The sequence below is a fragment of the Pleuronectes platessa genome, chromosome 17 (assembly GCF_947347685.1).
Source record: "Pleuronectes platessa chromosome 17, fPlePla1.1, whole genome shotgun sequence".
Taxonomy (NCBI): Eukaryota; Metazoa; Chordata; class Actinopteri; order Pleuronectiformes; family Pleuronectidae; genus Pleuronectes; species Pleuronectes platessa.
The window spans coordinates 14,495,433-14,522,674 of NC_070642.1; the positions used below are offsets into that span (position 1 = coordinate 14,495,433).

General features: G+C 42.3%; 4 protein-coding genes across 5 annotated transcripts in view; all 4 read left to right on the top strand.

Annotated features, from left to right (window-relative positions):
- Positions 1-4,561: 4,561 nt before the first annotated feature.
- fdft1 (farnesyl-diphosphate farnesyltransferase 1) lies at positions 4,562-12,750 on the top strand. Of its 2 annotated transcripts, XM_053444899.1 has the most exons (8): positions 4,562-4,761; positions 6,926-7,023; positions 8,357-8,540; positions 8,642-8,770; positions 9,425-9,616; positions 9,776-9,952; positions 10,359-10,511; positions 10,603-12,750. In XM_053444899.1, the coding sequence occupies exons 1-8, from the start codon at positions 4,663-4,665 to the stop codon at positions 10,828-10,830; spliced, it is 1,260 nt and encodes a 419-aa protein (XP_053300874.1). In that variant the 5' UTR covers positions 4,562-4,662; the 3' UTR covers positions 10,831-12,750. The 2 variants fall into 2 exon arrangements, with proteins under 2 accessions (XP_053300874.1, XP_053300873.1); XM_053444898.1 differs by lacking the exon at positions 4,562-4,761 and having other exon boundaries at positions 6,602-7,023.
- Positions 12,751-13,435: 685 nt separating this feature from the next.
- Positions 13,436-16,347, top strand: LOC128459937 (cathepsin B). Its single transcript, XM_053444902.1, has 9 exons — positions 13,436-13,564; positions 13,730-13,815; positions 13,956-14,070; positions 14,483-14,598; positions 14,679-14,764; positions 14,845-14,988; positions 15,078-15,194; positions 16,011-16,139; positions 16,271-16,347. Exons 1-9 carry the CDS (start codon positions 13,442-13,444, stop codon positions 16,345-16,347), a joined length of 993 nt encoding a protein of 330 aa, XP_053300877.1. The 5' UTR covers positions 13,436-13,441.
- A 974-nt stretch (positions 16,348-17,321) lies between these two features.
- LOC128459936 (phospholipase ABHD3) lies at positions 17,322-24,034 on the top strand. Its single transcript, XM_053444900.1, has 9 exons — positions 17,322-17,673; positions 18,594-18,754; positions 18,859-19,041; positions 19,243-19,288; positions 20,028-20,140; positions 20,277-20,450; positions 20,541-20,589; positions 21,271-21,436; positions 21,534-24,034. The coding sequence occupies exons 1-9, from the start codon at positions 17,554-17,556 to the stop codon at positions 21,722-21,724; spliced, it is 1,203 nt and encodes a 400-aa protein (XP_053300875.1). The 5' UTR covers positions 17,322-17,553; the 3' UTR covers positions 21,725-24,034.
- A 1,837-nt stretch (positions 24,035-25,871) lies between these two features.
- Positions 25,872-27,242, top strand: part of prkg3 (protein kinase cGMP-dependent 3) — a 10,996-nt gene continuing 9,625 nt past the window's right edge. Inside the window, exon 1 of the mRNA XM_053445210.1 lies at positions 25,872-26,278. The gene's annotated coding sequence lies outside the window, so the exon portion shown is untranslated. The remainder of the gene's footprint in view (positions 26,279-27,242) is intronic.

Here is a 27,242-nt window from a genome sequence, read left to right on the forward strand (position 1 = left end):
ATCAGTTGGTTCAAACCAGAAACAGGTAGTTAATGTGTTTTCTTCATGGTTCAGACCTTGAGTTGTTGCTCAGCTCGCAAAGGGTTCCAGGTACCTCCTCCGTGGTCACTCCGTGTACTGACTCCATGATCTGACCAGAGCACAACGTTTTATTTTATACCTTTTTTAATTCCAAAATATTGATGATATTTTTCCTGTAGAAAGAACTCATCTATATGAAATCTCATCTCATACCTGTCCGATGAGACCTTCCCTCGTGTTCTGCACATGTGACGACTTCTCACGTTCCCTGGTTCTCTCTCTCTCCCTGTTGTCCACCTCATCCAGCTGCGGGGTCGAGCGAGCCAAGTGGGCCATTTTAGCCAGGTTGGAGCCCGGCTGAGGCTGGGGGGGGGGGCTGTGCCGGAGGCTGTGGCGGAGGGGGCAGGATCAACTGTGTGGGCCGGGAGGCGCCTGGGAGTGGGATCATGGGCCTCCTCTGGGACTTGATGTTCAGGCGCTTCAGGTTGGGGGGCGGCGGTCGAGGCGGGGGGTTGATGCTGGCCTCGCTGAAGCGACGGGTGTCCTGCTGCATCAGCGCGTTGTGAGCTGCCATCATGGGGGTCATGAGTCTGCCATGCTGGTCCACTCTAATCATCCCGCCTGTGTTAGCCCGAGGCCGCGGTCCGCCGAGGACCGACTCCAGGCTCTGAGACAACCCTCAAGGCCTCAGTATGCTTCTCCGAGTCCGTTGCGGACTGACGGACGGACAGAGTGGACGGACCCTTTTTGATTTATAGTTCTACGAGCCTTTTTGTTGTGAAAACAATTCACCGCCAGAACAGTAGATGGCGCAACTGAAGTCGAGCTTAGAGAAGCCTACCTCATGAGGTATATAGAAGAAGTCCACGCTGGTTTATTTACGTCCTCCCGGCTCCTCACACACAGTGAACGATGGCAACTAACAGAAAAAGGATGTTGATGACGCGACAGTTTTTGCTGAATAAAGTGACACCCAGCGGGTCAAAATGCTTATGTTATCGTGTCTTAACGCAGCGGTTCCCCGGTCTTGTTTCCAAACTGCGTTGCTAATTCAACAGCTGCAACAGCTTGAAGCTACACGGAGGCAGCTAGCTTCCCCCCAGCTTCCACACACAGTCAGCAGGGACACCCGATACTAACTACTACCAAGTGTTTGCTTCTAACCTGACGGTGTTTGAGAAACAGTGTCATGAGAGCCGTGGGATTAAAGTCAGCGGGTGTTTGCGCTGTTCCCACCGCAGTTAGCATGGTGGCTAGCCCGCTAGCCCCGTTATGAAAGTTCGTTATAACCTCATGTGACCGTACACACATGCCGTAAGTGCTCTAACCAGCCACTGTCAGCCGGACAACGCCGCTGGCTTAACACACTTGTCACATTAATCATAGAGTCGTAGTTGTGATTTTGGTTTATTGTGATGTAGGGAATGGAACAGGAAGTTTCCATTCCGAAATGCTGGCGTTAGCGGACCAATCACAGCCAAGGGCTATCCGTGGGCTGTCCGTCATTTCGACGTGTAGTTAGAAAAATGAGAGCTGCACGAAAAGCTCTGCGAGGAGCCGCGGAGAGGCACGGAGAGGGCGTTCCACGTTGGAGAGGGCGGTCCTATCTGTCCGTGTTCGTCAAAACGGAGAAGCATACATTGGCCTTCAGTATGCTTCTCCGAGTCCGTTGCGGACTGACGGACGGACAGAGCGGACGGACCCTTTTTGATTTATAGTTCTACGAGCCTTTTTGTTGTGAAAACAATTCACCGCCAGAACAGTAGATGGCGCAACTGAAGTCGATCTTAGAGAAGCCTACCTCATGAGGTATATAGAAGAAGTCCACGCTGGTTTATTTACGTCGTCCTCACACACAGTGAACGATGGCAACTAACAGAAAAAGTTAGTTGCGCACATGCTGCGCAGAAGCCCACTGCGCACATAAGACCATTGCGCACATGCTGCGCAGAAGCCCACTGCGCACATGTGCGCAGAAGACCATTGCCCACTGCGCTGCGCCCACTGCGCAGCATGTGCGCAGAAGACCATTGCGCACATGCTGCGCAGAAGACCATTGCGCACATGTGCGCAGAAGACCATTGCGCACATGTGCGCAGAAGACCACTGCGCAGATGTGCGCAGAAGACCATTGCGCACATGCTGCAGAAGCCCACTGCGCACATGTGTGCAGAAGACCACTGCGCACATGTGCGCAGAAGACCATTGCGTCACTCTACAGACCAGGCCACACCGCCTGGTGATTACCATGAGGAGCTAAGCACTATAAGACTATGGAAATATTATCGTGTGTGTGTGTGTGTGTATATTTGACAGCCTTACTTAGAAGTTACTTTTTATATTTTGGGATTTTAGATACTGGATGATTTAACATGCTTTAAAAACCTATTGCTAGAGAATAACCCAGTAGTTTCCAACCTTCTTCGTCTTCTGACAGCTTACAAGAATCACAGTCTGCTGCAGCTTCTTTCCATGTGATGTCCTGAGGCTGCCCCCTGCTGGCTGCTGGGTTCCTCTGCTGCTCCTGCTTGGTTTGTGCAGCTTGTAATTAACTAAAGTTGTCCATAAAAGAAAATCTTTATTATCCTTCAAGGGCAATTTGATGTACAACCAGCAACCAGTTCACGACAAAAATAAACCAATATATACAATGTAAATAAAATACAATATAAAAACCGTATAGACTAAGTAGCAGGGGGAAATGACCTTTTAATATGTTTCTAGAATATCTAAATAGTTGACAGGGAATTTACTGTTAGTCGACTTATCATTAATTTCCAGTATGTGTAGTGTCCATGAATTAAACATGAACACTACAGGGGTATATCAGGCAGTCCATGCCCAACATGCCATATTGCAATCTTTCTGCAGCACAAACCTGAGAAACGAGAATACATAACACATCAGTATCATTACTTAGGTTTCCATGGCTGTGACCAAACAGCTGCACTCCAGCTGTTGTCCTGCTTTGCTAATGAAAGAATACTGCATAGTCACATGCAGTATGCTTTGAGAGCACAGCATCCTGGTTTAAATATTACTACCAACACATCTCCTTTGGTACTCTGTGTGCAATCAATCATACTGAGTCAGGGTGAAAATTAAGAAGAATTACACTACATACAGTACAAGCGACACAAACGTGTTGTACTAACAGGAGAAAACTTCCGTCAAAGTCGAACAAAACACGATATGGATGATGGGTACACAGTTGTAGCGATGGTGGATACTTGTGTATTCAAAACAAATGAGCTGTTAAAAGACCTACCTCGTACATAGCTAACCGTCAAGTAGATAAACTACAGGTCTATTAGAAGAATTTAGATAACCCATTAATATTAGAAGAGGAGAATTTCCTTCTCTAACAAAGAAACTGTCTCTGTTTACACCATAATCCTAATATAGCTTAAAATCCCAAAGCAAAGAATTAAAAAGAACATTACTTGTGTAACAGTGTATTGTAGATAGGTGCATCATTGTCAGCTGTATAGCCAGTTACAGTTTTTACGTGGGTCGCATCAAAAAGTAATTTCAAGTAAAGTTGAAAAAAATTATAAAATCAAACTATTCACACAATGTGCTCCTGTGCCAATATCAGCAAACAGCTCCAGGAGGTTTTGAGGTACGACCAGATACTCTGAAGGGACATAAAATGGAGGGATAGTCCAAAGGAAGCGGAGAAACAACACATGAAGGTAAATAGGTATATCACCTGCTGCAGTTTTTGTATTTATTTACTTTGCTTATTTACACAATATAAGCTGATATACATACTTGAAATGTTTCGTCTTAAATTATATTTCCCAGAAAGCTTTCATCCTCCCTTCAGTACAATGTAATGCTGGGGAATACAATAACATTAACATTCAAATTCCCTATTAAATGGAATGTTAAACCGTAAAACATAAACTCATCATGGTGAATCCTGTGAAAAATATGTAAATATAGAAAAAAAATGTAACACAATCATGTCCAGTAGCCTAAGTTCAACAACTCCTAGATATTTGTGTTAGTGTAACTTATAGTGTCCCTGCAGTTGGTAAATTCATAATAATAGACCATATATATATATATATATATATATACATATTAATGTACTTAATATGTTGCATACTTATATGTACTGTCTACTTGTGGTTTACACCGGAGATCAGAGAGAATCTGCATTTCAATCCTGTCTTTGTCCTGCACATATTTCAGAATTGACAATAAAGTTGTCTTTGACTGAATAACAGACCAACCTTCTTTAAAACACTTTTGTAGAGAATCATAAATCTCCATACGTTTTAAAAACATCCATGAACTATCTCATACAGTGTGAACACAGCCGGCAGGTATCAGCCCTTCGTAATTTATTTTATTCAAAATGTACAGCAGGTACCTTTCCTTCATGGATAACATCCCCGACCAATCAGAGGCCGTGGTTTGTTGAGAGTCGGCCGGGGCGGGGCATCACACCAGACGCTCCGGCCGCCCATTGGACGCCGAAGCCTAAGCCCATGACTCTCCAACCAATCAGGGGCATCATTCGATCAGACGAGCTCCTGTGACCGTGTGTTCGTCTGGTGTCTGCCGCTGCAGCTCCTCCGTTCATGGACACTGCGACTTGACAGAGAAACACCTGAGACAACCCGCAGCATCATGGACATCCTGAAGTCACTGGGTCACCCGGAGGAGCTGTTCAACCTGTTCAAGTTCAAGATGGGGGGGTGCTCGACCGTCATGCCGAAATTGGATTATGTGAGTAAACGCTGTATGAATGATGTACACATGCACGCGCTGGGACAAGATGCGTGGTTGCATTTGTCTCGAGGATCATACGGGACATGCTGCTATGACCCGGTGTGCACAGCGTGGACATTAACACTGGAACCAAACAGGCTAGCTGACCGCAGATCTGCACATTCTTAGCTCAGTTTGAATGGATTGGCCACGACTGCTGCTCACTTCCGCTCCTCAGCCAGGGACAGCGTCAGATCACCGGGCTTAAAGTCAAATCAGGTCTGTGGTGTCACTCCTGTGCTGGCTCACACTCACAAAGACAGGGGTGACCATTGACTCGGGATTTGTGTTACGTAATGAGCTTGGGAGGGAGAGATGCTCTGCGCATGTTTGACGGATAATCTCACTATTTAAAACAGCAATGTGACCCACGGAGAGACAGGGCCCCTGCAGACACTGCTGGTGTGTCCAAGTTTTAACCAGGCTCTTACTTTGATAGGCCACATCACAGTTAACTCAGTAGAGAGAGAGAGAGAGAGAGAGAGAGAGAGGGAGAGGGAGAGAGAGAGAGAGAGAGAGAGAGAGAGAGATCAACAAGGTATCAGGAACACAACACACTAAGCTCAAATGTAAAAACTATAAGATCAAGTTTACCACAGTCGAGTGGAAAGAGGAACTGACCCTGCTAAACGGGATATGAGATTATCATTATTATTTTTATATTACATTTAAACCATCTAAACCCTGGGTAACACACACACACACACACACACACACACACAGAAACACACACTGTCCAGTATGTGGATGGAGTGGGTGGTCGTGGTTATTCATGGTCAATAACCTACAGACTGTATAAGTGAATCTTATAAAGCTGCGCAATAAGGCCGAAAGCATAGTATGTCCAAAAAGTACCTCAAGATAAAAATATTGGTTTGATATTGAAAATTATCCCGATAAATGTCACTTTGGGTTGTATAACAGTTGAGTTGTAGTGTGGCAGTAACACACTGTCTCAGACACATGTGTAAACCACATATGTATTTCAACACTCCCACTGTGTTGTTATCAGTGGTTAAAGGCCGATTTTGTAAGTTTGTGAGCAATAACATGAGATGAAACCCGCTCTAGATTTTGGAAAATGTCATGCCTCGCACAAGTACACAAGAATACACAAGATTCCCTAAACTTATCTATACTTTGTATTATTACTATCATTCATTTGTATAACAACAACTCCTCTACGTCCTACTGTCTTTCCCACCGTGGGCCACCAGATGTCAGCACATTACACTTCCTCAATCTGCAGCACGCACTTTGATACAGAACTACAGAACATCTGATTACTTTCCACAGTGTTGTTATGATGTATTCTATATTAACGATAGAGTAAATAGCAGTTTTTATAATTCATGTACTTTCTGGTTAGTGGAATCTAGAATACAAGAGTTCCCATAAACTTATTTATCATTTTCTATTAACACTATTACTTATTTATCTAATTTTTGCCCAGTAACCGAGAGAAAACTTGAGCTAATAAGCATATAACAAGGCCTTTTGCCATTTTAGGTCGGACTTTTCCACTTTCATACACTTTATGAACCATAATCTAACTAAGTTTAAAGCAGTCACATGAATATTGTGGTGAATCCGTGTCACACAGACATGAACCGGGTTAGTAAACAGTGAGGAAGGTGACGGTCATGTTTTGGGTCGAAGCGGGAGGAGGAGCCTTGTATTCACAACATCAGATCTACAAACGCTCTGCACACACACGCTTAAGGTATAGAGTGTTTGTAGATCAGTGGAGCGCTTGTTTCCTTCACCCTGACGTCCTCCTAAAAACATTTGCACGTCGCTCGCCCCCCCCCCCGCTCCCGTGTCCTCTGCATGGACTTCATGTTTATAACTCACCATGGCCTCAGTCGTCTGATAGCTGCCGCTGCTGCAGGCTGTGTTCGCTCCCATGGCCGGAGCTGGCTACAAGTGTCCCGTCTCCCTTGCCGTGTTCAAGCGATCTCTGTCGGTGGCGCCGCGCGGCTGCGGTGGGTCCGCTCCACGGTCCCTGCTGCCGGGCTGGAGGCTCGGGGAGCGCGGCCTGCAGGAGGCCGCCCGCCCCTCCAGCGCCGTGAGAGCCGCCAGCTTTTACCGACACAGCGCCTTCTTCTGTCTCTCCTGCCAGGAGTCCATGAGCGACAGTCTGCGGACCTGCTACCTGTACCTGAACCAAACCAGCCGGAGCTTCGCGGCCGTGATCCAGGCGCTGGACGGGGAGCTGAGGTGGGTAAACAGGGGGTTAGTCCAGGTGAGGGGCATGAGGGGTGTGTCTGCAGGCATGGTGTCCTCTAGTCTCGTGCGTAGGCTGCAGCAGGTTCCCGTGCACAATATGCATGAGGAGACGAATAGATCTACAGTGGAAACTACTATCAGCTGCACACATCCTTGAGATCAATCCATCTGTTTATATCTGTATATGTTTGCATGTATCCTGCTTTACCCTCATAGAAACCGTCCATAAAAGAACTGATGGTATTTCCTGTGGAGGGTTTCCTTTCTCCCTGGAGTGATTTAACAATGGCCTAAACTCTCAACACATTTAGTAGAAAGATAACGTATCAGTTCGACCACAGACTGCGGAGTCAGTTATCCTAAATGCTATGCATGTTATGAATGGTCCAATTTTTTTTATTTGAGTATTATTCAAATGACAACAAATCAAATGCACATCAGCAGTCTCGTGTCCACTCTGTTAGTTTGCTTGTTGTTGCAGGATAAGATCTGATCTCTGATCTATGGAGCTGTGTTTAGGTGCTATGTCACCACAATGAAGCAGTTTCTTCACTTCGGTTCAAACTGTGTCTTTGTGTCGTTTAATTATGATCTATAAAATGAAAATCTATGCAGCAATGTTTTCAAATAGCTTCATCTGATCTACGAACATTCAACAATTCCCCAAAGTTCAATAGTGAAACAGGAAATATTAGCTTTTTGTAGCAATTTTGCTTCCTCATATACATGCCAGCTCCGTTGTACCATTCCAATGATATTTATGTGCCGTGAAACAGGTTTTAAAAGAAAAGCTTTTGTAGAAGGAGGCTTCATTTATTTATAAAGATGAAGTATTTTGGTGATAAGGGCCGACGCCAGATTGAGGTCCTAAAACAAAAACACAATATTTCTTCAGCAGAATGTATAAGTCATGTACGGCCTCCTGCATGCAGTAACACAAAGACATTAATAACAAATTACATTAAAATCCTTCTTTTAACCTGCCGCAGGAAACTGATAATGTTGCAGACAGATAACTCTGCTGCTGCTGCTGCTGTTTCTCATTTAAGCTCCCTCTTCAGTTCAGGATTGTCAGAAAATAAATGACAGCTGTTTGTAAGCACACATCTTTAGTGAGTGTGTGTTTGTGTGTGTGTTCTTTAAATATCTTGGAATCTTCTACTTTTAGGTTAACCTGATCTCTGAGCTTTGACCCCCGAGTCATGTCTGTTATTTTTGTCATTTAGTACATCAGTGACGAGACAGCTTTTCAGCCGGCTCCCACACACACACACACACAACTCCACGCTGACTCTGTGTCCTCCCTCCTCCCTCTGCCATCCAGACATGCAGTTTGTATTTTCTACTTGGTGCTGCGAGCATTGGACACAGTGGAGGATGACATGACCATCCCCCTGGACAAGAAAGTCCCCATGCTGAATAATTTCCACACCTTCCTGTACCAGGACGAGTGGTGCTTCACCGAGAGCCAGGAGAAAGATCGGCAGGTCCTGGAGGATTTCCCCACGGTCAGTGGTTCTGCATGGTCGCACATAAAAGGGTAGTACTCAGGTGCATCAGGTACTCAAGGTTCTTTTGACTAAAATCTTCTTGTGTCCTCTCAATCCAGATATCACTGGAGTTCAGAAACCTTGCTCAGGAATACAGAGACGTCATCTCAGATATCTGCCAACGTATGGGAGTGGGAATGGCCGAATTCCTGGAGAAGAAAGTGGGATCCATGAAGGAGTGGGACCTGGTGAGAGTTAGCCTTTTGTTACTGTATATTAGGAGAATGGCAATAATAACTAGAATGGGGCTGAGTAGAGCCAATACATCAATGAATTATTCCCTGGGAAATTGGTGACAACATAAAAATTATCTTGCAATGTTAAAGGATCTGAAAAAATAATTAAGGGCTCTTTCTTGGCTAAGATCCCATTCTTCCACTAAGTTTCGTGGAAATCTGTTCAGTAGTTTCTGCGTCATCCTGCTGACAAACAAGCAAATGGGCACGGTGAACAAAAACACATCAACATAAATGGAAATATAAATGCAAATACATTTAATAGAGCCCTTGACGAAATAAATACGCAGAGATCCAAAAGAAACTTTGCTTAAACTAATTAATCTTTGTTTTTTTTCAGGTTGTTGTAAGTTGTAGAACTATAAACCTAAAAAGAAAAAGTCTTAATAAACCTTTTTATAAGTATTTAAGTTCATAAATGATGATTTTATGCTTCCATACTTGCAAACTTGTTTAGCAGCTTTATTCTACACTAATAATATTCTTCCCATACACCTCACACTGTGCAAAGCAGCGTCCTTTTAGCTCGATTTAGATTCAACACGTCTCTGACAGTTTGTTTGTGGTGGATGATGTAACTGTAGAACTGTTTTCCCCTCTGTGCAGTATTGCCACTATGTGGCCGGGCTGGTCGGCATTGGCCTGTCTCAGCTCTTCTCTGCATCCCAGCTGGAGGACCCCGAGGTGGGGCGGGACACCGAGCTGGCCAACTCCATGGGCCTGTTCCTCCAGAAGACCAACATCATCCGGGACTATCTGGAGGACACGCAAGTGGGACGAGCCTTCTGGCCACAAGAGGTAGGAGCCTGTTCTTCAGTCTGAAATGAGGGTGTTTGTATGTGTGTGTGACCTTTTAAGTTGTCACACAACAGTCTTGGGCAAATTGAGTCTTTGAATTCTTTAGTATTCAAAATTTTATGATGTTGTGTTAACCTGCGTCCTCGTGTCCCTTTGCAGGCTTGGAGTCAGTTTGCCGGTCGTCTTGAGGACCTGGCCCAGCCGGAGAAGCTGGAGTCGGCTCTGTCCTGTCTCAACCTGCTGGTCACCGACGCCCTGCGACACGTCCCAGATGTTATCGCCTACCTGTCGCGGCTGCGCAACCAGAGCGTCTTCAATTTCTGTGCAATTCCACAGGTATTGACTGATGTGTCACTCACAGATGCTTTTGTAGTATGAGCTCAGAGCGCTGCCAAAAAACCCTCAATCATTAAATCTGTATAACTTTGCCAAGATGGACTTTAATAAGATACGATTCCCTGTAGGGTTAAAACTAAAAGTTATTTTAATGTTGTGCTTTCTTTTCTTTGTAAATTGGAAAAAAAAATGCCTTAAACAATTTCCGTAGTCGTCACCCAGCTTCCTCTGGCCAGACCTGTAGAAGTGAAAGTTATTCAATGCACAATCATATCAAACTGAGAAATTTCAACATCTGAGAAAATAAAACCAGGGGGTGTTTGATAAAACCAAAAATGGCTAAAACAAATTGAGCACATTAGTTGATTTCTTCCCCTTGCCTATGGGCAATCCCTCTGTTGACCAGGTGATGGCGATATCTACATTATCAAAATGCTACAACAACCCCATGGTGTTCCAGGGAGTGGTAAAGATCAGGAAGGGACAGGCGGTCACCCTCATGATGGAGGCCACCAACATGAGAGCTGTGCACACCATCATCAGCCAGCACAGCCAGGAGGTGGGTGTGTTGCCGTTTCTGTATCCTCTGCTTACTTTTCACTTCAACACAACTAAACCAGATTTTCACCCTCGTTCTCTCCTCTCGGCAGATTTTACAGAAGGTCTCCCTCACCGACCCGTCACGAGATAAGACCCTGCACATCCTGGCTCTGATCCGAGAGAAGTCCGCGCTGTCGCAGTCCACCCTCCCCTCCAGGACCCACCACCTGTCTCCTATGTACCTGTCCGCCGCCATGCTGCTGGCCGCCCTCAGCTGGCAGTACCTCAGCACCACTGCTGCACAGGCCCAGGGCACCGGCAACATACAGGGACAGTGAAACCCCTTCACCCTCAACTTCCCTGGGGGGGCTACAGACTCAGAAACCCCCTCTGCCCACTCTAGAGGTCCGGCTCTCCTCTCACTCGAGGACCCTGACCTCTCACCTTCAACTCGTTGATATGGCCGTCACAGGACCATGGACACACGTAGACTGCAGGGGGCGCTCTTGTAGCAGGCTGGTCTCATTAGGTTTGACTGTGATTTGTCCTCGTCCTCCTGCATCTGGATTAATTGTCACACACAGTGGTTATATTCACCAGCATAAATAGCACATTGATACAATTCAGGGGTGTTTTATCATCATTTCAAGTTTACGCTGATCATGTGTTTCCTCTTTTTTTGGAAAAGTTTAAAACATTTTGGACCCATTGTTTGGATTGATTGAAATTATTGAGCAAATGTGAATATTTCATATAATATTTCATATTTTCTCTTTTGAATGAAATGTTTAAATATGCTTAACACGACACTGCCTATTTTAGGATTTAGTAGACGCAGTCACCAACCTTCATCAAGTTTTATTTTAATAACTCAAATCCTATTTTTCATGTCAAATCAATGTGAGCTTAAAGGAGACATATCATGCTCATATTCAGGGTTATTACTTGAATAGGTTTACATGCTCTAATGTTTAGGAAACTTTCCTCATACTGTCCCTTACTGCAGCTCCTCTTTTTAGCCTCTGTCTGAAACGCCTGACAGGATAAATGTCGCTCTTGCTTTACCTGGATTTGTTATGGGGCGTATCAGACTCATCAGGGCTGTTCGGATGAATTTTCTCTAATATAATCGAAATATTTAAAAAAGATCTATTCCATTATTCCATAGTATACGATTCTGTTCCAGAGCTTTAATTACTATAACAATGTTTTTTTTGTTGTTTATAAATTAGCTGACACTGCAGCCTCCGTGCCGATGTACTCTGGCTTGGGGGCGTGCATCGTGTCCACATAGGGAGTGGGCCTATCCTGCGGCGCCACTGCTGCTAGCTCTGTCTCTATGTTTAACAATGTAATTCTTTTTACACTTGTTCCGAGAAAGAGAAAGAGTGTGCGCACCAGAAAAAAAATAAAAACTTCCCATGATGTTCTCTAGAGATACAGACATCGCAACCGCTCCTGGAGAAAATAGACGAGATCCTGAATCTCTAGAGGAGCAGACTGAGACACCTTGCCGTATACCTGGTGTATGATAAGAATAAGAAAAATTTATAAAAAGCATTTATATAGTTTTAATTAAAAAAATGGTAAATAAAGTAAGAAATACGAATGGGATTATAGAGGAAGAGCCCTAGTGTGCATTATTAATGCAAATCTCAGACTATCAACGAGGTGTTTTAGGAACCTCAGTGTTTTTGGTGGGAGAGAGGAGTTTCCTTTACCAAGACTTTTTAACTTTTTAACAAACATAAGAAAAAAACTAAAAAACACACTGGAGAAAGGAAACACTGAAAACCCATAATATGTCTTCTTTAATATTCCACTTATGTTTCTGTAGGAGAAACTCTTTACCTGTTACAGCAGTGCACTTCTCTCATTAGCACTGTGTGTATGTGCTGCGTAGATGTGTGTAGCATCCCAACACTCTTCTGTCTTTGTTCGTTCTACTCCAGGTACTTTGTAATAGGAGGAAGAAAGGGAGGAAGAAGAAGAACAGTGTAATTCTGAGGTGGCTTCGTCAGGTGTGGACTGTTGGTGTGAATTGTATTGAACAAATATAATGTCTTTGATGATATGTGAGAGAGAAACGCATATTGAGGCTGCTATAGCTGAAGTGTCCTTAAAGCAGCTTTGGTGAGTAGACAGGCCGGCACACAGAAACCTTGCACCGAACCAAAGGAGAGCTACAAACATTGCTATGTAATGTGAAACTTTGATTTGTATATATTTGAACAAATAAAGAGTTGGAATTATGGAAACGGCCTGAAAGTAGATTGTGCAGAAAACTTATTTACACATGGTGGATTTTAATGGACTGACCTCGATGTTATATATTCTACACAGTAAAATTATATTTTTTATTATAGAGCAGCAGGTTTAAAGTTCATATATATCTAGATGCTTTGCTTTGTGGTTTTATTTCTGTCTATGTGTGCAGCAATGGGGAAAAACACATTAAACATGTCAACCTTTGGAAACTGATTGTTGGTCACATGAGATTTAAACTGACGATGAATCCATAACCCAGACATGTGATTATATAACGAGTGGCTTGTAAAAAGGAGAGAAGTAAAAACGCTGAAGAGGAAAGGTGATTTGTTCAGTGAGGAGAAGGAACTGCACAGAAGAAGAGCATCGTCGAGGAAAGAAACAACACAGGTAAGAGTTGAGATTTAGTTGAGAGTTAGCTGTGTAATATTTTGCTTTTCAGAATTACAGCACATACATTACCTGCAACTCTCTCATATTCTCTAGTTATGTTGAACTTGTGTAAATACCAGACAAGTGTAGGTCTGAAACTGAAAAATCCACTCTGCTTATATTTTAAATACACTTAAATTAAACAGTTTTGAGGGAATCATAGTGAAAATCATTTTAAACATTCTGTGAAGTCTTCATGCTGTCACGTCGTCGCCGAGGGGTTGATTTTAAAATCGCCTGTGTTGCAGGATGCATCGACTCGTCCTCCTCTGTGTGCTGGCGACCGTCTCGGTCTCCTGGTGCCGGCCTCACCTCGGCCTCCTCTCCGCTGAGATGGTCGACTTCATTAACAAAGCCAACACCACATGGACGGTGAGATCAACGCAAACGTCCGATCGTATACTTCAGGGGATTTGCTGTATTTCCAATGACTCGCTGCAACTGTTGCAGCTGCTATGTGAAATGGAGGAGTTGCAGATTTCAATCAAAAAGAAGACTTGATGGTTATTTGATGTGAACAATGGTCTTTTGCTCCAGGCGGGACAGAACTTCCATAACGCTGACATCAGCCAGGTGAAGAGACTGTGTGGAACCATACTGAACGGACCCAAGCTGCCAGAGGTGTAAGTTTGTACTACCTCAGGCCATGTGTGTGTGCGTGTGTGTGTGTGTGTGTGTGTGTCTCACATGTCCAAGCAGGTGAGAGTCAGCAGGTTAGTCTTTATCTGCAGTGCTTCAGTGACTCGTCCTCTCTCGTTTACAGGGCTCATAATATTGAAAACTTGCAGCTTCCAGAGAACTTTGACCCACGTCAGCAGTGGCCCAACTGTCCCACCCTCCATCAGATCAGAGACCAGGGCTCCTGTGGATCTTGCTGGGTGAGACTGGCGGATTATGATATAAAGATTTAATAGTGCAGAACTAGATTGGTATTTTGTCAAGTGCATACCTCCGCCAAGGTCAAACAGTTGCCTTAAATTTTACACACTCAGAGATACTGACATATATCATCCAGATCCATTAATAATTCCCTGGGAAAATTGTGAAAATGTGAAAAAAAAACTGTCTATCTCACAATGTTAAATAAAGTAAAAAAAAAAAAATCCAGGATTTGAACCTTTCTCTGGATTTGTGCCACCAAATCTCTTGGAAATCTGATCTGTGGTGTTTGCCAAATCCTGATGACATACAAATAATGTCAATATAACCTCCTTGGCAGAGGTAACAAAGAAGAGGGGCCAAGATGAGGTCATCAATAATACAGGCGTTCCTTTTTGAAATGTCTCCCAGGCCTTCGGGGCAGCTGAGGCGATGTCCGACAGGTTATGTATCCACAGCAGCGGTCAGATCTCTGTGGAGATCTCAGCTGAAGATCTGCTCTCCTGCTGTGATGATTGTGGCATGGGGTGAGTGTCTGTTGAGCAAATAAACAAAGTGTAATTATGGTAACACTGAGCAACGCATGTGGTGTTTTTGTTGGTCGTAGCTGTTTCGGTGGTTATCCCTCTGCTGCCTGGGAATTCTGGGGGAAAACAGGGCTCGTGACAGGAGGCCTGTACGGCTCTAAAGTCGGTGAGTGTGCACAGAAACGGGTTTACAAAGCTGCTCGGAGAGACTCAACTGGGACTGACTGTGGTGTTGTGTGTTTAAAGGCTGCAGGCCCTACTCCATCGCTGCCTGTGAGCATCATGTGAATGGAACTCGTCCTCCATGTCAGGGGGAACAGGAGACTCCCAAGTGTCAGGAGCTGTGCATCGATGGATACTCACCCTCCTACCCGAAAGACAAACACTTTGGTATTAACATTTAAATAAAAAACAATTCTCCCACCCTATATTTTATATAACATTATCAACTTTGAAGAGAGTGTGTCTTGTTTTTTCAGGAAGACGCACGTACAGCGTCCCCTCCCAACAGGAGCAGATCATGACTGAGCTGTACAACAATGGGCCTGTGGAGGCAGCTTTCTCTGTGTATGCCGACTTTTTGCTGTATAAGACTGGTGAGGCTTATAGTATATATAATGTACGCACACAAACCTCTACCCTGCCCACATGTTAACATGAACCTGGATTGTGTATTAATGGTAAATCTTTTGCTTTTACTTTGCATTCATGCTGAGACTTTTCCAAGGCATTTCCTCAGAAGTTCAGGGTATAACCAACTTGATGCTTTAACTCCCCTTTACCAAAAAGGACATTTTCTTTTTTAAACCATTTAATTCAAAGGATTGACACAGAGGGATAAAGTATACAATTTGTTTTATTTTTAATGGTTTCAATTGTTACAATATATAGCGTTTATGAGGGCTCTCGAATCTTGAATCCTGTTATTTGAACACACCCCCAGTTTAAGAGCCGAGTTTCTTTAGAGCATCTTAAAGGTGCAGCGTGTAGTATGTAGTGACATCTAGTGGTGATGTTGCAGCTTAATACCCCTCAATACCTAATACCTAAATACCTAATACCTAAAATTAATTTGGTAGCCTCCGATTGTGGAAAAAACTCAAAAGGTGTTAAGTTTGTCCAGTCTGGGCTACTGTAAAAAACATGCCTGCCTCCATCGATGTAAATATAATAAGGCTCATTCTAGTGTGAAGAAAACAACAATTTGTACAATTCAGATTATTACACACCAGTAAGAACATCAGTAGGATTATTTTATATTAGCTTTAGTTTCCTTTCACGCAAATCTTACACACTGGACCTTTATTTAAATGAACTTAAGATATGAAAAAAACCTCACTCCTCTGATCCTACGATGTAAATGTTGTACTTTTACTCCACTTAAGATGCATGTTTTATTTGTATTACTGTAGGTGTGTATCAGCATGTGACAGGGGAAATGCTTGGTGGTCATGCCATCAAGATCCTCGGCTGGGGGCAGGAGGAGGGGACGCCCTACTGGCTGGCTGCCAACTCCTGGAACAGTGACTGGGGAGACAAGGGTACGACAAAATGTCACATTTTCTCTGTCACATATTCTTCCACGTGCAGAACATGTCGATGTGTAAAAGCCGGCAATGTGGTGAGAGAGAAATTTTGGCCTCAATAATTTTTTTGTGTCTTGTGATTTCAGGTTTCTTCAAGATCAAGCGAGGAAATGACGAGTGTGGCATTGAGTCCGAGGTGGTGACAGGAATCCCACTCAACTAGATACAATGAGTCCTGGCTACTGAGGAAGACCTTGTTGTTCTCAATAAACCATTGTATTGATCTCAGGCTTTAATATGACATTTTTTTCACATAGGTTGTATAGTAGTGTAACTTAATCCAAATGGTTAGAAATAAAGGCAAATTCAAGAAAAAAAAAGAAGACGAGTGAGATGTTTTAAATGATCCTATATGTAAAATGTCATCTGTTGTTATGGCTCCTGTGTTTCTTCATGGTAGTAACCATTATGATGGATGTTATTATAAAAGCTGAACAGAGGCAGCATTTCCTGAAAGATGAAGCTCAGGGAAATTGAAACATAAGGACTGTAAAAAAGTTAAAAATGATTCTCCAACCCAACAGATCAGAGATGCAATGAAACACTAAAAATGATCTTTAGAGTTAGCGCGTAGAGTTAGACCATGTTTGAAACCAACAATAACAAAAACTGATAACCAAACCTTGGAAACTAAAATGACTTGTAAGGTTGGTCAAGCTGTATTTAGACTGGACCCATCATGATGCATTTAAACAAGAGCTTTCACTGTGTTTCCATGTGTAGGATTTGAGTTCTGTTGGGTCCCTTGTTTCAGCAGCTGACTCAGAATGAGATAGACAAGAGATTACAAATATGAAAGGAGTCAAAATAATAGCTATACTAATAATAATAGAATAAATAGAAAATACAGAGTATGTAGGGATATACACCTTTCACAACAGAAAAACATATTTCTCGTATATGGTAGTAATATAATATTATATAATATAGTACTATATGAGTCACGCATGTTCAAACTGAAAATGTAATTTCTGCAATACCTGAAGAAAACACAAGGGGCGGGGCACCGCTGAGGCTCTAAACAAATATATAGAATATGAAAAAGAAGAAGAGAGGCGCATGCGTGTTTGGTGACTTCCATGTTTGTAGTCCCCCTGTGTGTGTGGGGGCGGAGCTGGACATTTGTCATTGGTCCAAGGTCCGAACAGACGATCTGCGGTCACGGGAGGAAGCAGGAACCGTGTCCGCCGGAGGACCGCCTACTGCCGGGGGACAAACACCGCCGAGAGGAGCCTCTCACCGGCTCTGTATCCGTTTCTAGGGCGAGGAAGAGCCGTGGGACATCTTGCTGTTCGGCTAACGGTGATGAAGACGGCAGGTCGCGCTTCTCTCCGGTCCCCGTGCAGACAGATCCCAGCAGGTCGTCACCATGTTGTTATCCCACTTGGATCTGTGGAGATTATACTGGGAGTGTGTCTCCAGACCTTCCACCGTGTTCATCTGCTCCATCACGGCCGCTCTCTACTATCTGTGGGGCCGCCAATGTCAGGTCGGTGCCTCGGCTCCACCACCGCCTCATTGTGTGTTTCATCATCCTGTAGTTGTCTCATTCTGTTTTCATTACATCCTCCTCTGTGGCTTCAAGTTATTTTTATAATTTACTTTAGTTAGATAGTACTTTAGTTTCATTGTATTCTGCTCAATTTGTTATTTTATTTTACGATATTATTATTTATTTATTTATTTAAATCGTATTAAATTTGACCTTTACCCTGCTTTATTTTTCTTATTTAAATTATATTTTATCCCACAGCATTTGGCTTTAATTTTCTTATTTATATATTTAACATGTTTACTTTGTGCTTTCTTTTCATATTGGAATTAAATATTTGTTATACTTTACTTTATTTAGATTTGAATATATTTTATTTTGTTTTTTTATTTAGTGTTATTGTATTTCAATCAAATATTTTTGTATATGCTTTTATCAATTCAGTTTATTATGTCATTTTTTTATATATTTTAATTTCTCTTTTCATTTAAGTTGTTCATGATCAGACAGCACAGAGCTTTACGTCGATAAAATTCATCTTCAAGCTCAAAAGAAGAAATGTAAACAATAATATTGTATACTTTGTATATGTATGTTTTCAGACAATATACTTGAGCTCTGAATAATAGTTTTGGTGAATGTTTACCCTATCCAGCATTAACAAGCAGAATATAAACAATCAATAGATGGTTCATAATGTGCTATAACACAGTCAAGAGGATATTTTTAAGTGTTGATGAACGTTAAACATCCATAAATGTGATGTAACACAATATTGTTACTTGACAAGGTAACACAGCTGTAGTCAAATGTGTTAGGTTTGGAACGTTTAGAAAATGAAAATAGTTGTGTGTACAAACACATAGTTACAGTTAAACAGATTTTCATGTTTCATGTCTCTTGTGTCTCTGGCTCAGACACCAGCTCTGGTTTGTAGTGAGGCGTTCAGTGCATTCCTCCACGAGCACTGTCCTGTGGTGTCCGAGCGCTTCAGTCCCACGCCGTGGTGCTGGGGAGGCCGCTTCCAAACCCTGGTCTGTTCCGTCCTCAAATCCAAACCCCACGTCACGTATCGCAAGTAAGTTCAGTCTCCCAGTATCTTTCTCTAACTGGTGGAATCACACATCTATATGACTGTTTTTCAAGTTCAGGCCTTTTCAATCCTCTCCCCTCGTCCCACAGTGAGCTGATCCGTACAGGTGACGGCGGTCAGATTTCGCTGGACTGGGTAGACAATCACGCCAGTGCGTCCTACCCAGAATCCTCTACCCGCCCCACAATACTGATCCTCCCGGGCCTGGCAGGGAACAGCAAGCAGCCCTACGTGCTCCACACCATCAGCCAGGCCACCCGCCGTGGCTACAGGTCAGCTGTTGGAAGGGATTCAATTATTTCCCTGTGTGCCAAAATCAGAACCAATTTTTTTTTCTTTTCGTAATTATAAACTGATTTAAATCTTCTGGAAGTCACACTCCAGTTTGAGTTTAAAGCAGTGAACTTACATGACCCTGACTGAATGGAATTTACTTTGCTGGTCCTGTTTCCATTGACATTTTTCTTCTCTAGATGTGTGGTGTTTAACAACAGAGGGGTCGCAGGAGAAGAGTTGTTGGTAAGAACGATGATTTCATAATGAGCTATGGTCATGTTAACAGACTTTTTTTTTGTCAAGTAGCTTCAACGTTTAGAGTTTATTTGCTCCAAATCTGAAATAGAAAAAATATTTGGGGTTGGATCTCAAACTCAATTCAAATTGAACTGCAGTGAGAGGAAGTGGGTCTTAAGCAATGATTTAAATGTTTCACGGTCTTAGCGGTTCCTATATAAATAGATTAGCTGATTCCTGAGATTAGGGGCAGCCAAAGGCCTGCTCACCTCTATTTCAAGCCTAGACCTTGGGACATTAAGCCTGATCTTATTTCTCTGTTTAGATCTCTACTGTTCAAACATTTTTGGAAACGCATTAATGAGATACATTTGAATACTTATTTTGTTAGGATGAATCGAAGTACAGGTCCTAAACCTGTAGGTTATTTTTATTGAAACATACCAAAGCCCTGCTGCTGGGAATACTCATTACTGCACTAAATGTGTTAATCCGCAGCTGAAAGTAGTCCCCAACAAATGCACTATTTGGTCGTGTTTGAGGAATAACATTTTTAGCTGATTTATGACTCTGTTTTTATTCTTAATATATATACATATATAATGTGTTTGATTATATTATGACACTTTTATATATTTACATTTTTAGTATGAAGAAATAGGGTTTTAAATGCTACAGATATGCAGTTTGAAAGTACTGACAGAAGTAATTATGGTTGTTGACGACCTCTGTCCTCCTGCTTCAGACGCCTCGCACCTATTGTGCAGCCAACACCTCAGATCTCGAGCATGTGGTGCAACACGTCAAAGGACTCCTCCCACAGGCCCCTGTACTTGGCACCGGAGTGTCGATGGGAGGGTGAGTTGGCGTACTCTTTCAAATGTCTTGCCTTTTATCTGAAAAACGTTATTATATTTAATTTTCTCTGCCCTTTAACTAAAGTCTTCCTCTTCCCTTTAATTTCCTAAGTTATTTTTCTTCCACCCTCTGAAAGAATGCTGTTGTTAAACTACCTGGGCCGCAAGCGCTCCGAGTCGGGGCTGGTGGCCGGCTTCACTGTTTCCGTCCCCTGGGATGCGCAGAAATCCTCCGTCTCTATGGAAGAACCACTCAACTGGCTGCTCTTCAACAAGTACCTCACGTCTGTCCTGTGTGGTCTGATCACCAGGTCAGATCTGTTTCGGTTCTTTCCAAATTTGCGAATTTATTTTTTACCAATCTGCCACGCTGACTCCGGTGTTCTTTCGGTTTCTTGCAGGCACAGGAAGATTCTGGAGAAGGTGGTGGATTTGGACCACGTCCTGAAGGTATGTATCCTTTTGACAGTCACCTCTCTGACTGCGTTTACATGCACACCAATATCTTGGTTATTGTTGGCTTTGGTCCAGTTTTTGTGTTTAAGCATGTAAACATCATATCCAGATTTCAGCCCTTATCCTGGTTTTGAGAAAGGTGATTCTACTATAAAGAGTACTCCGAAAATTACCAGGATATGGATACGTGCATACATATTATTCCAATCCCACCAGTCACACCTCCAGTTCTTCATCCTTTGCATCCTGGTGGAGGACATGTTTAATATTTGCTGTCCCTCTCGGATTCCATTGCTGACAATAAGATGAATAAGCCAAATCTGTAACGCTGTGTCGGCTTTTAATGGAGCGAAACCCGCTATCAGACAAATTGGCCTCAATTTTAATAGTCACGGCGATACAGGAATCCAAATTCCCAGTAGGCTGCGTTGCTGTAACCGTGGTAACGTTAAACATCACAGGCGCCTGCACAGACAGCACACAGTCACAAGTATTCTGGATACTTGTATTTATCATGTAAACGTGGATATGAAGAACCCGATTTCTCAATCTTCCATTTAAATACCATGTCCAAAACCAGGATAAGCCTCATCATGGTTGTAGCAGTGGTTATGTAAACACAGTCTGTGTCATAGTTTCTCTTCCCTCATCTGATTCCCACCTTCTGTGTTTCAGTCGCAGTCGATCCGTGAGTTCGACGAACGCTTCACCTCTCTGCTGTTCGGATATAAATCTTGTGAGGACTACTACGTGGACGCCAGCCCAGACAAGAAGCTCCACAACACAGCAGTCCCCATCCTGTGTCTCAATGCCGCTGACGACCCCTTCTCTCCTAAAAGCAGTGAGTGGACGGCGTGAGGAGGAGAGATTTTTACACGCTTAAACGAATGTAAGTTCAGTGCCTCGTGCTAATCGATTTTGTATTTTCTTCCTCACAGCGTTCCCATTGTCGATAGTCCAGGACCTGCCGAACGTCGCGCTGCTGCTGACGGCTCACGGTGGCCACATCGCCTTCCTGCAGGGTCTGTTCCCCCGCGGTGAGAACTACATGGAGCGGCTGTTCAGCCAGTTCGTCCACGCCGCCTTCGAACACCCGAGGGACATCAACAAAGCCTGTTGCATCAAGTAGAGGCCGACGAGCTGACGATCATCCCCCTCCAGTACGTACTCCGAGCCCCATCGGATAACACGATAACTTTCCACTGCGAAGAATACAGAGTCGGTGGCGTTACAGCAGCAGAGGAGCCATTCACAGGAATGCGTTGCTCTGTTTCTCTGCCACAGAAAAGTTGCGTCTCCTTCACCTTTACACTGAAAATGACCAACTGTATTGTACAATCATGTGACCTCGATGCAACTCGTCTACCTCCTCAAAAATTGGATGTCTCATCAGGTAACAAAGAAATCTGGTGACAAACCGATAAATTGAGGATCTAGAAACAAACAAAACGAATCCATGTTTAGAGATTTGAAAAATGTTATTTAACTAGAAATGATTCGGATGTGTAGTAATAGAGACGTGTTGTTGTTGGATTCTTTTGCTTCTTTCGATTTTGCAAGACTTGATTTCTATGAAGTGTGGGACCGGAGGATTATACCTCCTTCAGGCCTTTGTGCAGACTTTACATACACTTCATTCCAGACCCCCAGCAGAGCTAATCCTGGTGCTCAGTTGCTAGAGCTGTAAGTCTCCACTGGAAAACAAGGGGGGATATATTGCATCTAATGCAACAAACCCTGGCAAACGGACATTGAAGTCAGAGCTGTGCCACTGACAAAGCATCTCATCTGGATGAGGATGAATCAAAGCTCAACCTCAGTGAAGAGGCACCATGAATGCTTTTTAACATTGGAAACATGCAGCAATCAGAGCTGCTCACAGATTATTACACTTAGAGACGTTGGTTAGAATGAAGGATCCAAAACCATGAAGGGAGAAACACAGCTGAGACTGTAAGAGGAGATGGAGGCTCAATAGAAACATGACTTAAGAAGCTGGGAGTAAGAGAAATAAGAGAATAAATTCCAAGACGCCACAAACATCGACAACTTTTAAACTCCAAAGTCTGAGCAGTGTGCTTGACTGACAGGTACCGCAGTCCTGCTCAGCTCTCATTAAAAAATGTCTCCTCATTTAAGTGGTTAAGTTTTAATATACTGTCTGATTTGAACAGAAATAGAATCATATAACAAAGAGGTAAAGACGTGCCTTCTTCACAAATTCTTCCTCACAAACACATTCACTGGCCTGTTCATATAAATACTAATAAAGCACCCAAGTTAATAGAAGCATCCTTATAAATGTTTTAATGAAATATATTCAAGCATATATGCTTTAAATGTAAGGAAATATTAACTTTAGAGTCTAGACCAACCAACAAGAGCCTTTGTTGTTTCATCTGACTTAACCACACACAATCAAATTCTTTTTTAGAAAGATTTCTCAGAATAAGAATCTTAAATGCAAACAGTCAACTTTATCAAATATTTGTAGACACAAATAGCAGCTACAATTGATTCAGTTGTTATGAATGCAAGAATATAACAGTAGATTAAATGATCTAATTAGTTTGTCCCGATAATTACTGTCCTGATTTTTCTACTCACACCCTCCTTGGATTATGAGCAGAAGTGTTTGAGGTGAAAATAATTCAAAAATCGTAAAAATAAAAGTCATCAACAGTTGTTTGGAGCTTTCCCAGGAATTTTCCTCTGTGGCATCTTTGGATATTTATTTCTGTGGTTCGGTTGAGCTTTGATATGACTTCATCCCAGGGTGAGGCCTTGTTGACACCTATGTAGAAAGTACTCTCGCACTTATAAGTTGAGGTTTTGCATTTGCATATTTAATTTTAAATAGGTATGACACATATATAGTAAATATGTGTACATAAGCAAATATTGTATGTCTTGACATGCTTTTGCGGTATATATATGCTCCCTTGCAATGTAAAGTATGCAGCACAAACTAATACTTCTCTTTGTGGTATTTGAGGAATTATTTTTCCTCTGTGTGTTTAAATTGCTTTTTCTTTTCGTCCTTTTCGCACATTATTGTTTGGAGGATTGATTGACAGATGAAGGATTATCACCACTTTCGGTCCACATGTTCATTATTTTACAAAATTCACAGAAGAGCTGCAGTTGTTTTTGACTCGACTTTGATGTAGAAGTGTTTTTAATTATGACTCTGGAACAAATGAAGATTGTGGCAGATAGTGTTGCTGTTGTGGTTTCACTGAATTTAACATTTATTAGCTCACCATTTATCTGCAGATATAAACTATGCTCACTTTATTGAACTGCTGTGTATTTGTGGATGTTTTTTTTTTTCAGTATTAGTTCTGTTTTTACAAAGTCTGTGAACAAAGACTTTTGGACATTATTGGCTATCTGATTGGTTCCTGAATTAGACTTGAATTAAAGAATGATAAATCTACTTTGTTTGATTAATGGTTTTCTTTTGTTTGTTTATCAAATGATTATTGGGTGTAGTATTTTAAACATGTGCTTGCTGTACAGTTAGTTTGAATGGTTTGAATTGAACTGGTTTAGATAACAGACCACATAGATATTTATTATTATATATGATGGGTCATATTATTTTATTTATTTATTTCTAAAACCTTGTGCAAAAAAGAGATACAGAATTGTGTCTGTTGATCAATGAAAACTTTCCCCATAAAAAAAGGAAACAAAAAACCTGAAAAACACCAGTAAAAGTAAAAAATAAATGTTAAAATTAAATTGAAAGTAAAAGTACAAATACAAATTGAAATAAAAAAATCATTTTAATTCCCGCTGAATACTGAATTGAACTGAAGCAATTGTAAAGCTATCTGTGGCTGTGATCAATAGCAACACTTGAGCCTGGGTTTGTTTTAGTTATCACCATATTGCTACTAATGGAAAAATGTCTTATCACTCGACATCCCCTCCAGCTGCACCGCTGAAACCAGAGCCCTTTTATCTCGGAGCGGTGGGTCATTAATGTCGCTGATTAACCAGACGACGTATCAATAATTAACCGCGGACAATAAAGGCCCACGCCCTTTGTCACAATGCTAACCCTTCAGCCTCATTAAGATTCATGTCATTCAGCCTGGAAAACGTCCAGCCGTGTTCAGTCTGTGGAAAAAGAAAAGAAAAACACACTTTCCAACTCTGGTAGATGAAATCTGTGAGTCTGAGCTGCTTTGTCTCAGCTTTGATCGTTTCCCACAGCCCTACCTGTTGCTTCACTTCACTTCCCCTTTCTGTCATTTTACGCAAGAAGATTTACACTGATGAAACATTCACACTGTTTACTCACGCACTTTGACTTGTCACCATGACACACAAATTGGTGCCAAGTCTCAACTCTGTGTCAGTGGCTGTTACAGTAATACACACACTCTACAACAACTTGTGGAGATAGAATTATGAAAATGAGAGCTTCTAAAAAACAGATATTAATCTTAACACACCTAAAGTTGCGCTAACAAGGCCAAGTGTCCCAGACATGGGATGGGATGATTCTCTCAAGTACCTCTCTTCTATGTCTACAACAAATAATGAATCACTGCTGAATATCACAGAAATCAGTGTCTTTCAAAATATAAATAACTAAATACTCTGAATATATACTGAGTATTTACATGTTCCAGTCAATCCACAGTCTCTTGGCTTCAGCTGGTGCAGGACAGCGCTGCTCGCATTTAAACACCAAATGTATACGTTCATTTACGCCCAGTTAGATTCAGGATTTATTTTAAGAATCTTTTTATAACTTTTAGAGCTCAGCACAGTCTGGTGCCCAGTGACATTCAGCTACTAACTCCCTATGCTCTGAGCTTCAATATAAGATCATCCAACCAACACTTATTAGTCAAGGCTGGCAACTACGTGTAACCAGGCTTTCACCTTCGGGACCCGAAGCTCTGGAACTCGAGATTAGACTGGTTTTTAAATCATTGCTCAAAAGCTATTGTTATTGCAACGCTTTTAGCATCATATTATGGTTAATATATGTACTATATTACATCTTAAATATTTTTTTTCTATTATTAGTTTTGTGTGGTTTTGTTCTGTGTTGTTTTATTCCCACATATTTTGTAAAGCACTTTTGAAATAAAGTTTATTATCATATTATTATAAGAAAATCACACTTAATCAAACACTGTCAACTGAGCTGAATGTATTTCCACCAAACTTCAGCTATTCTCCATCCTCCTCTTCCTCCTCTTCCTCCTCCTCCTCCTCCTGTCTGTGTTCCTCTACCTGGTGAGATGGGAGGAGCCGCGGGTCACAGTTAATGATTCAACACCAGGAGCTGCTGAGACTGATAGGTAGAGAAAGAAGAGGAAAATTTAGAGTGCGAGAGCACAAAACTGGAAAACATATATATGTGAGAAGAGCAGACATGGCTGTGTAAGCTGAGGAAGAGCAGCAGCAGGAGGAGGAGGAGGACAATGCTGGAGACGGGGCTGCATGTTGGTGTCTGCTCAGGTGTGCACAGTCTCTAGTCAATCTGGGGGTCAGGCAGGGCGCAGGAGTTGCTCATGTACGAAGCAGAAATACATCTGTACGACTGAAAGTGGAACTCGAAAGTGAAGTCCAGGGAGATTTTACTTGTTCAGCTTCTGGAATCCATGCGGCTTCGGGCAGGAACTCCTCTTCTCTGGTGATCACACACAGCCTGCAGGTGAGTCTACTGACTCATATCATTCGGGTGTTGGGTCAGGTAAAGGTTTTTCTGGCACTTTATGTTGAGTCTGTGCTGCTGATCCAGATGTTGTCCAGTATTTAAAGTGCAACTTTAAACACTTGCAAACAGTGAAATACATATTTGTTCAAGTATTGGGTGTTTAAGTTGTCGCAAGGTAAAAAAGACGAGGCTCTGCATGTGCTAAAAACTCTGACTTACCGTGAATGAATGCACCATCGCACCAGGCACTGGTTTCTGTTCCACTGCATCTTATGAGAATCCAGCTGTAGCTACACTTGTCCATGAATTAGAAATGAGGGAGTATAGAGTGTAATGTATGCTGCCTGTATCTGAATAACCTGCTAGAGCATCATGTTCCTGCTGAGAGAGCAAATCCTTATTTTTCTTCATCTCATTCTTTCCCCTGAAATAAACCAGATGATAATGTGTGTATCTGAAGTGTCAAAGTAAAAGTGTGACTAAACTACAAGCATATATTAGAAAATGATGTGTCGTCATTGCATTATGTAAGAAAAGAATAAAGCAGCTGACACACAACCAGCCGCTACCTCTGGGTATAAAATCTATTTTGTTTCTCCCGGGCTAAAAGTGCAGGGTTCAACTAACAGCGGTTTAAATAGCTGACCAGCAGGGACTAAAGGTTATCCTCTCTAGGTGCCCAGTTCGTAGCTGCAAGTTCCTCGACAGCGTATAAATTGTGTTTGTGCACTGCTCTGTCTCTGTGTACGTTGACGACGGGTTAATAAAACACCCAGAGGCACAATTGACTTCCAAGCATGATGGGGCAACATTTTTTTTTACCTGCCATTATGTTTCCAGTAAAATTTTAATGGCAGTTTGAAACGACGCAGGCTTTGGTTTAATGCGGTGGACCTTTCCTCGATTGCCAATCATAGGTGTAACGGAAAGTATGATGTTGTAAATGTGTTATTTGAACATC

What these genes read in the sequence shown, in the direction of transcription:
- fdft1 (XM_053444898.1), top strand. Translation starts at nt 6,710, where the DNA reads ATGGCCGGAGCTGGCTACAAGTGTCCCGTCTCCCTTGCCGTGTTCAAG. An exon ending in GCGCTGGACGGGGAGCTGAG is followed by an intron (nt 7,024 to 8,356) that starts GTGGGTAAACAG and finishes TCTGCCATCCAG; the next exon opens with ACATGCAGTTTGTATTTTCT. An exon ending in CCATGAAGGAGTGGGACCTG is followed by an intron (nt 8,771 to 9,424) that starts GTGAGAGTTAGC and finishes CCCTCTGTGCAG; the next exon opens with TATTGCCACTATGTGGCCGG.
- LOC128459937 (XM_053444902.1), top strand. Translation starts at nt 13,442, where the DNA reads ATGCATCGACTCGTCCTCCTCTGTGTGCTGGCGACCGTCTCGGTCTCC. An exon ending in GCTCCTGTGGATCTTGCTGG is followed by an intron (nt 14,071 to 14,482) that starts GTGAGACTGGCG and finishes AATGTCTCCCAG; the next exon opens with GCCTTCGGGGCAGCTGAGGC. An exon ending in TGTGATGATTGTGGCATGGG is followed by an intron (nt 14,599 to 14,678) that starts GTGAGTGTCTGT and finishes TGTTGGTCGTAG; the next exon opens with CTGTTTCGGTGGTTATCCCT.
- LOC128459936 (XM_053444900.1), top strand. Translation starts at nt 17,554, where the DNA reads ATGTTGTTATCCCACTTGGATCTGTGGAGATTATACTGGGAGTGTGTC. An exon ending in GCCACCCGCCGTGGCTACAG is followed by an intron (nt 19,042 to 19,242) that starts GTCAGCTGTTGG and finishes TTTCTTCTCTAG; the next exon opens with ATGTGTGGTGTTTAACAACA. An exon ending in TCGCAGGAGAAGAGTTGTTG is followed by an intron (nt 19,289 to 20,027) that starts GTAAGAACGATG and finishes CTCCTGCTTCAG; the next exon opens with ACGCCTCGCACCTATTGTGC.